Here is a 12,122-nt window from a genome sequence, read left to right on the forward strand (position 1 = left end):
AGAAGCGCTATCAACGGATTTCACAGATTGTCCAATACCTCCCACTGACCTAAAACACAGAATAGACTCGCAAACTGAGTGAGGAACAATGCACCATGAACGAAGTCCATGAAATCAGCCCTATTCTATTGTTGACCAACGTTTCTGTTTTCAAATCCCGGGACCAGATTGTCTACACCCGCTGTCGATTAGGTCACTCCCGGATGACACAAGTTTGTAATATTAGGAGACTCCCCAACATGTACCTTCTGCCAGAATTCATTATCCTTTAAACGTGTTTTATTAGACTATACTGGTCTTAACCCCGTGAGAAACCTTTTTTATTCAGTCAACACTCTGGAAGAAATTTTTAACGGAGTCAAACCTAACAATTTTAGAGTTTTTAAGGAAAAATCGATGTTAAAAACCTTATATAGAGTTCCTCAGACATTTCTCACCTTGAAAATAGACGCTGGCATGGCACTAAAAAATGAACTTCATCTCGTATTTGCATTCATGCCTGTTATAAGAAGGATCCCCTGGCATGTGAAGAGGTTAAAACCGATGTGTTGATTTCCATAAGTATTGTTTATATTCCTAATAACTGAAGGTTTTATTGGGGGTTTGCAGTTGTATTGCTAGAAAAAAATATTGAAGGCTCCTTCCTTCATTTGTTTGCTTTGCCAGAGAGCTGTCCAGGTCAGATGGTGGAGATCATGGGGCGAGCTGGACTCTTCTTGCAGGGGCAAGTGACTCCGGAGCTGGAGGGTGTGGAGATTTCCATTAGGAAGTCTGGAGCTACAGAGCCTCTTATCACTGTTCTCACTGATCTAAGCGGAACCTACAGGTACTAAATGCTAAGAAGTTTTTCTGTATTAACATTTGCTTCATTATTAGTATGATTCTACTCACAACTCAAATCTAGCACACTTGACCTGACAAGTCTTCAAAAGTATTTGAATTTAAAAAATATATATTTTCAAATATTTAAGAGTTGTATTATGTGTTTTGTAAAATTCTCCCAAAGAGCAATATAATCCTCAGAGTGGCAGTAATCTTCCCTTTTTAAGCATGTCAAAAAAAACAAACTGTGATTGTTTCTAAATGAAGAAAAGTGATGCGTCCAAAATAACAAGTACCATTATGTCTAATATATTTGAAGATGATTGTTAAACTGTACATTTCTTTGTAAATCCCTACTACATTCTACAGTGGTGCTTGAAAGTTTGTGGACCCTTTAAAATTTTCAATGTTTCTGCATAAATATAGCCTTAAAACATCAAGTCCTAGACGTAGATAAAGAGAACCTAATTAAACAAACGTGACAAATATTGCACTTGGTCATTTATTTATTTATTTATTTATTTATTTATTTATTTATTTAGGAAAATGATCCAATATTACATATCTGTGAGTGGCAAAAGTATGTGAACCTTTGCTTTCAGTATCTGGTGTGACCCCCTTGTGTAGCAATAACTGCAACTAAACGTTTCTGGTAACTGTTCTGCACATCGGCTTGGAGGAATTTTACAGTAGCCCGTTCCTCAGTACAGAACGGCTTCAACTCTGGGATGTTGGTGGGTTTCCTCACATGAACTGCTTGCTTCAAAGACCTTCCACATCATTTCTATTGGATTAAGGTCAGGACTTTGACTTGGTTATTTCAAAACATTAACTTTATTCTTCTTTAACCGTTCTTTAGTAGAACGACTTGCGTGCTTACCGTCGTTGTCTTGCTGCATGACCCACTTTCTCTTGAGATTCAGTTCACTGACCAGTGTCCTGACATTTGCCTTTAGAATTCACTAATATCATTCAGAATTCATTTTTCCATCAATGGTGGCAAGATAAGGTTCTTATGCTGGAATGCAGTGTTTTCGTTTCTCCAAACGTAACGTTTCTCATTTAAACCAGAAATTCTATTTTGGTCTCATCCGTCCACAAAACATTTTTTCCAATGGCCTTCTGGCTTGTCCATGTGATCTTTAGCGAACTGCAGAAAGGCAACAATGAGCTTTTTGGAGATCAGTGGCTTTCACCTTCCAACCTTGCCATGCACACCATTGTCGTCGTTGTGTGTTCTCCTCATAGTGGACTCATGAACAGTACAATTAGCCATTGTGAGAGAGGCCTGTAGTTACCATGGGCTCCTTTCTGACCTCATGGGCTATTACACACCTTGCTCTTGGGGTGATCTTCATTGCTCGACCATTCCTGGGAAGGGTAACAATTGTCTTGAATTTCCTCCATTTGTAAACAATCTGTGTGACTGTGGATTGGTGGAGTCCAAACTCTTTAGAGATGGTTTTGTAACCATTTCCAGCCTGATGAGCACCAACAACTCCCAGAAATCTCCTTTGTTCATGCCATGATACACTTCTGCAAACATGTGTATTGAAGATCAGACCTTTCGATCCCTGTTCTTTAAATAAAACTGGGCCCTCACTCAAACCTGATTCTCATTCCGTTGATTGAAAAGACCTGACTCTAATTTCATCTTCAAATTCACTGCAAATCTTCAAGGTTCACATACTTTTGCCAGTCAGAGATATGTAATTTTTGGATCATTTTCCGTAATAAATAACCAACTTTAGCATGAATCCAACTTTAACGTTTGTCTCATTTATTTAATTGGGTTCTCTTTGTCTACTTCTAGTACTTATGTGAAAATCTGATGTTTTAGGTCATATTTTTGCAGAAATATACAACATTCTAAAGGGTTCACAAACTTTCAAGCATCACTGTACAAGAAATGGATCACTCCATTAAAAACTTCAGCCAAACTGTGACATGAGTAAAATTTCAGAAAAAGGAAGGTTGAACACTCCAAACCTTACACTTACAATCAGCATAACGGCGTATGGGTTAAAATATTAAACAAAAACAAACATGAGTTTTGAGTGGCGATCACATTTCACATTGAGACATCTCATTTACTGCTTTGCACATGTGACAAGAAATTTGATGTGTATAAAAAAAAATTTAAAAAAAGTTGTCAATAAATGACTATCAGAAGTTTGAAAATCAACAAATTGGACCAATCTCAAGATCAGTTAACAATATTTCAAGATAACTCTTTAGTCTATTTTCGATCTAATCAAAAGGATTCAGAACACTTAAAATAAATAAACTTATTTATTTTTATTTGATTTTATTTTCATAGATTTGAGTCTTCTGCCACTGGGAAATTCTTATTTTTTTTAGTTTAGCAGGTATTTTGTGCTTTCTGCACTGTGAGCTTTGCTTTTTATCGAGTTTTATGGGCCTCACTAAATGCAAATCAGCTATGCCGTGCACGTTCCCAGAAATTTACGGGTTTTAAGAAAATCTGCGTTTTCAAAGCTTTTGTAAATCTGGGAGAAATGTTTAGTTTGGGTTTGCTTACACAAACATTGACACACACTTTACTAAAGGATTGATAAATGAGGCCTGCTGTTGGATAAAACATGCTATAATCATGACTATGATTGTTAGTACTTAACACAAATCACACCTTCAAGACTCTTATATTAAACATGCATTTAGCGCATTACTTTTAATGTTCCTTTTCCAGTGTCGGACCTCTGCACAGTGACTTGCAGTATGATGTTAGTGCCAGTAAAGAGGGCTTTGTATTGACTCCAGTGGAGGGCAAATCAGAAGACTTTAAAGCCTTTGCGCTGGCCGGTGTCACTTTTGAGGTAATGTTGCGTGTGAATAAGTCCACCACAAATCACCAGATTTTAATAAATGCTCTAGACTGACTGTCTCGGATTTGCTTCATACGTTCTAGAAATGGTCACAATTCCCAATAAATAGTCAAATGACTTTGTCATGTTTTGAAGTTTTAGTGCATACACCTAGTTGCTTAAAAAATAACATAAATCCATTAGTCTACACGAGCAATCACAATCTCAACTAGAGGAGAATAATTATTGATTTGCTCCTACAGATGGATGGATTAATGGATGGATGGAATAGTTGAAACGTAATGACTTATGGAACATTGTAACTTTTTCCTGTAGCACTCATTTTCACTGAAAAATTAGGGCCACACCCCGTTTTAAAGCGTCTATATCTCTTAAAAACTAATGCAGATACAAGTCTGAAATTTGTACACTGTTTATAGCAAATACAGGGATTACTTCCAGAAGCTATGAGGCAAATCTAAGATGGTCAGTCAGGAGCCCTTAGATGATTTCACATGGACTGACCCATGTATGCATGCATATGTACATACGTGCATTCCTATTCTAAAAAAAAAAAAAAAAATTCTTTATTGAAAATATTCTATATATTAGGGCATGTTCACACATTTATTAGCCCATTTTCTGATCAAAATCAGCAAGATTTTGATACCTTTGGTGTGTTTTGCTATTTGGTTTTCTTCAGTTTCACACTGCACATATGCGGTATAAAATTTGCGTGTAAAACTTTTCATTGTTCTGAAATATGGCAGTTATAAAATTTAAACAAACCTTATGTTCTACCATTTGTGTGTAAACATTGAAGAGCTGTTAGTAGAATAGCAGTGATCACATTCATCAATCCCAAAATCTGCAGTAATTCAGAATGCTTGTTGCTGCTCTGCATCAGTCTGTTTTTCTTAACAGATTAAAGCAGAGGATGGTCTGCCTCTGTCTGGAGTGCTTCTCTCTCTCAGTGGTGGAAACTTCCGTTCCAATCTACTCACACAGGACACAGGACTCCTGACCTTTAACAACCTGGTAAACAACAACCGATGTGAAAACATTCACAATACTGAGCTGACCCATATCGCTACCGTATCGTTACGAATTTACTAGTAAAAGTAAATCCTTTTGTTTTATAGGTTCATTTTACTCAGTTATTTAGTATTGGGTACTGCTTTAATGAATTCTGCAGTACTGATATTCTGCTTATACTTCCATCATTGTGAAGGTGTAAAGACTGCATAGTGGTTGTCTTATATAAAGGTTAAAATAATTACTCTTATAAAAGTGTTTTTCACTGCTATTCAGTGCACTCAACCTCCCCCCCACAGAGTCCTGGCCAGTACTACTTCAAACCCATGATGAAGGAGTTTCGTTTCGAGCCCTCCGCTCAGATGATCACGGTAGAAGAAGGCCAGAGCCTCCGTATCCCCATCATTGGCTTCAAAACTGCATACAGGTACATAATGCAAGTGTGGATATGTACAGAAATCTGATCTTCCATGGATTTTTTAATTTATTTATTTATTTATTTATTTATTTATTTTTAACATTTAAAACTGGAAATAAACCGTTTTAGAATTTTTAAAAAAAAATTTAAACAAAGAAAGGAAATGTTCAATATCTTGAATATTAAATATTCAAGATTATATTACTTATTCAAGAGTCTATAACATTTCTAGGTCACTATTTAATTTGATCTAAGAAGGATCATGAGGTTTTACACAAACATGTGGAGTCCATGAGTGCATGCTGGCATTAAAATAAATGGGCGATCTAGCTAATACTAAGAAATTCTAAAATGCATGTAAATATTTTTGAGATTCTACTTTTTACGCAAGTTGCTGTTGATATTAGGGTATTTTAAGTTGGTCAGTTGTCCACAAACTTATAATCACACCCGTACACTGATCAACCAAAAAAAAAATTAAAACACCTGCCTAATATTGTGTAGGTCCTCCTTGTGCCACCAAAATAGTTCTACCAAAATACCTCCTGAAGGTGTGCTGTGGTATCTGGCACCAAAACGTTAGCAGAAGTCCTCGGAGTTATGAGGTAGGGTCTCCATGGATTGGACTTGTTTGTCCAGCGCATCTCACAGATGCTTGATTGGATTGAGATCTGGTGAATCTGGAGGCCAAGTCAACACCTTGAACTGTTTGTCATGTTCTTCAATACATTCCTGAGCAATGTTTGCAGGGTGCATTATGTTTCTGAAAGAGGCCACTGTCATTAGGGAATACCGCTGCCATGAAGGGGTGAACTTGGTCTGAAACAATGTTTACGTAGGTATTACATGTCAAAGTAACATCCACATGAATGCCAGGACCCAAAGTTTCCCAGCAGAACATTGCCCAGAGCATCACACTGGCTCTGTCAGCTTGCCTTCTTCTCATAGTGCATCCTGGTGCCATCTCTTCCCCAGGTAATCGTCGCATATGCACCCGGCCGTGCACATGATGTACAACCCCAATTCCAATTTGGGAGACTGTGTAAAATGTAAATAAAAACAGAATGCAATGATTTGCGAATCATGTGGGTTTGAGATTTGCAAATCATTGCATTTTGTTTTATTTACATTTATTCACATTTTACACCATGTCCCAACTTTTTTGGATTTGGTTTGTACAAGAACACGTGATTCATCAGACTACTGTCTGTGCCAAATGCACAGCAAGCTGTGATGCACTGTGTGTTCTGACACCTTTCTGTCAGACGCAGCGTTTACTTTTTCAGAAGTTTGTGCTACAGTAGCTCTTCTGTGGGATTGGGAATTTTCACACTCCATGTGCATCACTGAGCCTTCGGCACCCGTGACCCTGTCGCCGGTTCACCAGTTAGCCTTCCATAGACCACTTAACCACCCCACAAGGCCTGGCATTTTTGGAGATGCTCTGACCCCATTGTCTAGCCATGACAATTTGGCCCTTGTCAAAGTCCCTCAGATCCTTACCATTTTTCCTGATTCCAACACATCAACTTCAAGAACTGACCGTCTGCTTGCTGCCTAATATATCCCACACCTTGATCGGTGCCATTGTAACAAGATAATCAATGTCATTCTCTTCACCTGTCAGTGAAAGCTGAAAGCACACAATTGTATAGAGTGTCTTTGTATGCTGTAGCAATGCCCCTGTGCACAATGCATGAAGTCATGGTTTGCCAAGGATGGAGAGGAAGAACTCATGTGGCCTGTACAGAGCCCTGACCTCAACCCCACTGAATAGCTTTGGGATGAATTGGAATCCCTACTGCACCCCAGGCCTTCTCGCCCAACGTTGGTTCCTGATCTCACTAATGCTCTTGGTCATAAATTTCTGATCTAAATTTGAAATGTTTTTCACTTTTGGCCATATAGTATGTCATTTGTAATTACAAATGTATTCAATTTAAAAGAATGCAAAATAGAAGCATTTTAATTAGTGTTCTCAGACTTTTGGACCTCACAGTGTAACTCATTAAGCTAACAATAATTATTGTTTTTATACAATGTTAAATATATCCTTTTATTTAATTCAATGTATGTTCACTGTAAAATGATCAGTAAATAATGATCACTGAACTGATTGGTGGACATTGAGTTCACTGGTATCTAATTTTGGAATATTGTTGATGATTGGTAAAAGTTTGGTCTTGATATGTTGTGACCATTGCACCATTTTTGGTATCTTACTTTTTTTTTTTTTTTTTTTGTCTGTAGTTGCTATGGCACAGTGCAGTCTCTGGGAGGCGATGCTGAACAGGGGGTGGCTGTAGAGGCTGTAGGCCAGGGTGAGTGCAGCATATACAGTGAGGACACAGTGACTGATGAAACGGGCCGGTTCCGACTTCGAGGACTGCTGGTAAGACTTACTGTCAGTTATGCTAATATGATTGACAATAAATGGAATGTGAGCTTCTTATGCTCAACCTACCCTTGATTACACCTTTCTACCAGTAGGGGTTTCTGCATACGCATAGTCAGATGTAATTCGGAAATATATACACATCCTAATGCACAAGAATATCTCATTCTATTATTAGAAATGTGTGTGCGCTCACGGTTTATGCACAAAACTATGCATACACATAATTGATCAATCTACAGTCCCCTCCGAAAGTATTGGAAAGGCAGGGCTAATTCTTTTGTTTTTGCTATTCATACAAGATGTTTGAGATAAATAAGACGATAGGTCAGAAATTTGTACATCATATCAGCAATTTGTGCCACAGTAGCTCTTCTGTGGGATCGGACCAGACGGGCTCGTCTTCACTCCGCACGTATCAGTGAGCCTTGGGCACCCGTGACCTTGTTGCTGGTTCACGGTTCGCTGGACTTGTGTGAAAATCTGTTTTAGGTCATATTATACAGATATATAGAAAAATTCTAAAGGGTTCACAAAGTTTCAAGCACCACTGTTCTGGATGTGCCCAAGCATTCAGAAATTGGGACGTGAGGAAGGGGTTGCTTGGATAAAGTTTAGTCATCACCCTTTCTATGTATTTTGGCAGCTGACGTGGACAACATAATGCTAAGTTAATCATATTAACTGCTGAATGTTATTATTTTTGGCAAGAAAATCTATCCTTAAACACTGGGTATTTAATAATATACCCTCGCAGGGGGATTGGTATGGGGAAGTCTTAAGATTATTACCTCTGGAGAGAGTGATGTTTTTATGCATGATAATATAAGTGGTTTAAGCTCTAGAGGTGGGTCATTAACTCCCCAGGTGTGAAATACATCAATACTTATGCCAATTGACATTCCCTCGCATACAGTCATTCTAAAACAAAAAGTGTCTCATGCACAATTTAAATCAATGTATTGTTTTATGTGAATGAATGAACGAACAGGATGGTTTTCACAACATGTTGTAACAAAGACACTAGTAATAATCCAGTCCTCAAAAATATATTGTTTTATGGCCCTAGATCGTTGTCCTTAAATATTTTTTTACTAAGTTTAAACTTTTTCATAAAAATACAAACATGTTGCTCACACGTTATTGTAGCACAGTTTGTGCTGAATATAATGTCATTTTTGAGACTTTTGCCATTAATATGCTATAAGTAAATGATATAAGAACAAATGTCAGGGAGTCAAAACATCTCCAGGATCCAAAAAAAAAATGCCTCTAACTCCTCAGGATTAACATATGGCAACCAATTGTAAATGAAGTACATCTGCTTAAAGTGAAGACTTTTTTATTTACTTTATCTGCCTTAAAAATGTATGATAACCATCTAGTGTGTGTTTGTGGCTATATGTTTGTGTTTTGGTTACACTTGTTCTGTTAAATGTGTGCAAAAGACTGATGTAAAACTAATGTAAAGCCAAAAGGAACCACAAATTAGAAGAATCTTTATATTTCTTTTGTTTTATTATAATCAAGCACACCTGCAAGGAAAAAAGTGTTAATATAGTGTACCTGTTAATATATTACCCAAAAGATTGCTTAAGGTGAGTAAAGGTATAAAAGGTGTACCTTTTGAGGGTTTCAACCCAGTGATGAGAAAAGGTACCCTTTTTTCTGAGCGTGCATTAGAGCACCCGAAGTTTGTATTGGTACTCTTGTGATTGACATGATATTTTTACAGTATCGGATAAAAGTAGTATTAATTTTGTCAGCTATTTTTTAAATTTAGTCCTAGTCCTGTGTCACATGTCCTACTTTTTTTTTTAAATCATATTTAGTCAGCTTTATCCCTTTTTTAAAAATTTTTATTTATTTATTTATTTATTTTTATTTTATTTTAAGTCAACTTAGTTGAGTTAAAACAGGGCACACCTGGGCAACAAGAAACACTGGTCAATCACATGTTCCAATATTTTTGATCACTTGAAAAATGGGTGGATTCAAACAAAAGGTGATGGTATAAATTGTTGATGTAAATATCAGGAAATTAAAGTTGAAATTCTGATCGATCGTCTTGTATTAAATTTTTGATCTCAAACTCAAATGTCTTGTGTGCAGAAAAAAAAAATTGAATTGGCCAATACTTTGAGAGGGGAGTGTAGTTGCAAAACTTAGTGCTAAGTAACTCTCTCTGTTTGTTGTTCCCTAAAACTGACTTTCTTACTCATGGTATTTGTCTGCCCGTTTGTGAGGACTGTGCATTCCCTTTTCTGTTCCTCCACACTGAAACGAGTTCTAACGTGCATTATTGTAGACTATAGCTATTTCTTGTTATGGCCCGTGCTTGAAGTTACACTATATGGCCAAATGTTTGAGGACTCCTGCCAATTATGCCCATATGTGTTCCTTCCCCACACATTGTTGCCACAAAGTCACAAGCACGCTTTGCGTAGGATGTACTAAGGGGCCTAAACCTGTTCCAGCATGACACTGCCCATATTCATAAAGCGAGGTCCATAAAGACATGGTCTGCCAAGGTCGGTATGGAAGAAATCTATTGGCTTTAACCTAAAGCCCAGAGGCCTTTGGTTAGACTTGGACCACTGACTGGGCACCAGGCCTTCTTGCCTGACATCAATGCCAGAAATCACTAATGCTCCTGTGGCTGAATGGGCAAATACCCACAGGAATGTTCCAAAATCTAGTGGAAAGCCATCCTAGATGTCTGGGTTATTATAACAGCAAAAGGAGACTAAATCTGGAATGGGACCAACACATATGGGTGTGATGGTCAGATGTACGCAAACTTTTGGCCATGTAGCGTATGTTTGACAGTTCAAGAGGAATAGATAGTAAATGGTTAAGTATGGTTAAAAAAAATACTTTAAAGGTCTTCCAGTGTATTGTTTACAACTGTTTGCAGTTGTTGTCTTTAGTGAGGGTATAAATTTGCCCAATATAATACTGATTATTGGTTGGGGGAGGGGCTATTAATACATGGAAATATCCAACAGCTATAGAGGTCCTGCTGCCATTTGCAACTTGCACCTTATCTATCCTAGAAAGAGTCTAAATGTGTTGAGGATCCCACCTGTGCTCCTTCTGGTCATGTGGATGAGATTATCTAGCTAGTATTATCCCAATGTACTGTATTTAAGCACTACAATTGTAAGAATTCATTTTGAATAGGTATTGATTGCTTTTTATACTGTTTGTCTTTATTTGTTCCCCTCCCTCCCCCCAGCCTGGGTGCACTTATGTCGTTCAGCTGAGTGGAGAGGGCAATGATCACATAGAGAGAGCACTTCCTCAGCACAGAACCATTGAGGTAGGAAAATTGCATTAGTTTTTGTGTTTTTTTTTTTTTTTTTTTTTTTTTTTTTTTACACATATATTAAAGACGTTTCTAAATGCTCATGTTGTAGGTGGGTAGCAGTGACGTAGATGGGGTCAACATCATCGCCTTCAGACAAATTGATCAATTTGACCTGAGTGGCAATGTTATAACTTTATCTGAGCATCTTCCAACTCTGCTGGTAAGTATATTCCTACTAAGTATATTAAAATCCATTTGCTTGTTTTTAAAGTGGCAATGCACTTCTGTTCCCAGGTGAAGCTCTACAAGAGTGACAACCTTGACAGTCCCTTCCAAAGTGTGCCACTAGGCCAATCACTTTTCTTCCACTTCTCCCCTCTCCCACATGATGGAGAGGTAAATCCCCCAAACTTGTGACTGTTTAAGCTTTATGCTTAACATTCGTTATTACATACTAATCATCATACTTGTTTTCCCCTGCAGAGTTATGTTTTAATGCTGGACACCAATCTTCCTCGCTCCCAGTATGACTTTAAACTTCCTCAGGTCTCCTTCACATCCTCCGGCTACCATAAACATGTGACGCTCACTTTCAACCCTACTGTATGTACACCCAAAATGGGCTATGGATAGGAAGCTAGGCTTTTGTAGATTTGTAAGTCATTTGAAAATGATGTTTCCATTTACTCTCCATAGCGAAAACTTCAAGATCAAGAGGTTGCTCAGGGATCGTACATAGCACTGCCTCTAACTTTGCTGCTCTTACTGGTGGTGTACAATCATGAAAGGGTAATTATTAATTTCAATGTTCTTTTAGAATAATTTGCACCAAGTTTCTTTTTGTGCCTGATTTGTAGTAGATTGATATAACAATAGTATATTGCTATATTGGGTATAGCAAATTGCACCAAAACGTCCGTTTCATACAAACATAATTATAGCTATATTTATTTTGATCTAATGGATTAATGTGTTTAATTGTACAAGAAAGGTACACTTAAATCCCATGCACACTCGGGTCTTTTCTACTCTAGGGTTTTTGTAATGGGGATATTTCCACGAAATAATTTCTCAACCAACTCCGGGCCAAAAAGTGACACGGGGCTGCTCGTATCACTGGGCTAGCAGAGCTAAGCCAAATCCTGTCTTTCAAAGATTAAAAAAAGATCAAATTTGCTGCCCATATCATGTTATTGGCAGATGCTAAATGTTTTATAGAGGAATATTTTGTTTCGTTGTGAAAGAGTGCAACGGCATTACCAGTGGCCATAAGAAAAACACACAGTATGAAATGAAGCAAGGCTAACTGTACTGAGC

The 12,122-nt window shown here is 37.6% G+C and overlaps 1 protein-coding gene across 1 annotated transcript in view; it reads left to right on the forward strand.

The window, feature by feature from the left end:
• The window catches only part of nomo (nodal modulator), a 38,135-nt gene that overhangs the window by 24,010 nt on the left and 2,003 nt on the right, over window positions 1–12,122 (forward strand). Inside the window, exons 21-30 of the mRNA XM_017482373.3 lie at window positions 667–826; window positions 3,533–3,659; window positions 4,572–4,685; window positions 4,982–5,109; window positions 7,351–7,492; window positions 10,734–10,817; window positions 10,915–11,025; window positions 11,100–11,201; window positions 11,289–11,408; window positions 11,502–11,594. Coding sequence (XP_017337862.1) covers window positions 667–826; window positions 3,533–3,659; window positions 4,572–4,685; window positions 4,982–5,109; window positions 7,351–7,492; window positions 10,734–10,817; window positions 10,915–11,025; window positions 11,100–11,201; window positions 11,289–11,408; window positions 11,502–11,594 — 1,181 coding nt within the window. The remainder of the gene's footprint in view (window positions 1–666; window positions 827–3,532; window positions 3,660–4,571; window positions 4,686–4,981; window positions 5,110–7,350; window positions 7,493–10,733; window positions 10,818–10,914; window positions 11,026–11,099; window positions 11,202–11,288; window positions 11,409–11,501; window positions 11,595–12,122) is intronic.

The sequence above is a fragment of the Ictalurus punctatus genome, chromosome 12 (assembly GCF_001660625.3).
Source record: "Ictalurus punctatus breed USDA103 chromosome 12, Coco_2.0, whole genome shotgun sequence".
Classification (NCBI taxonomy): Eukaryota; Metazoa; Chordata; class Actinopteri; order Siluriformes; family Ictaluridae; genus Ictalurus; species Ictalurus punctatus.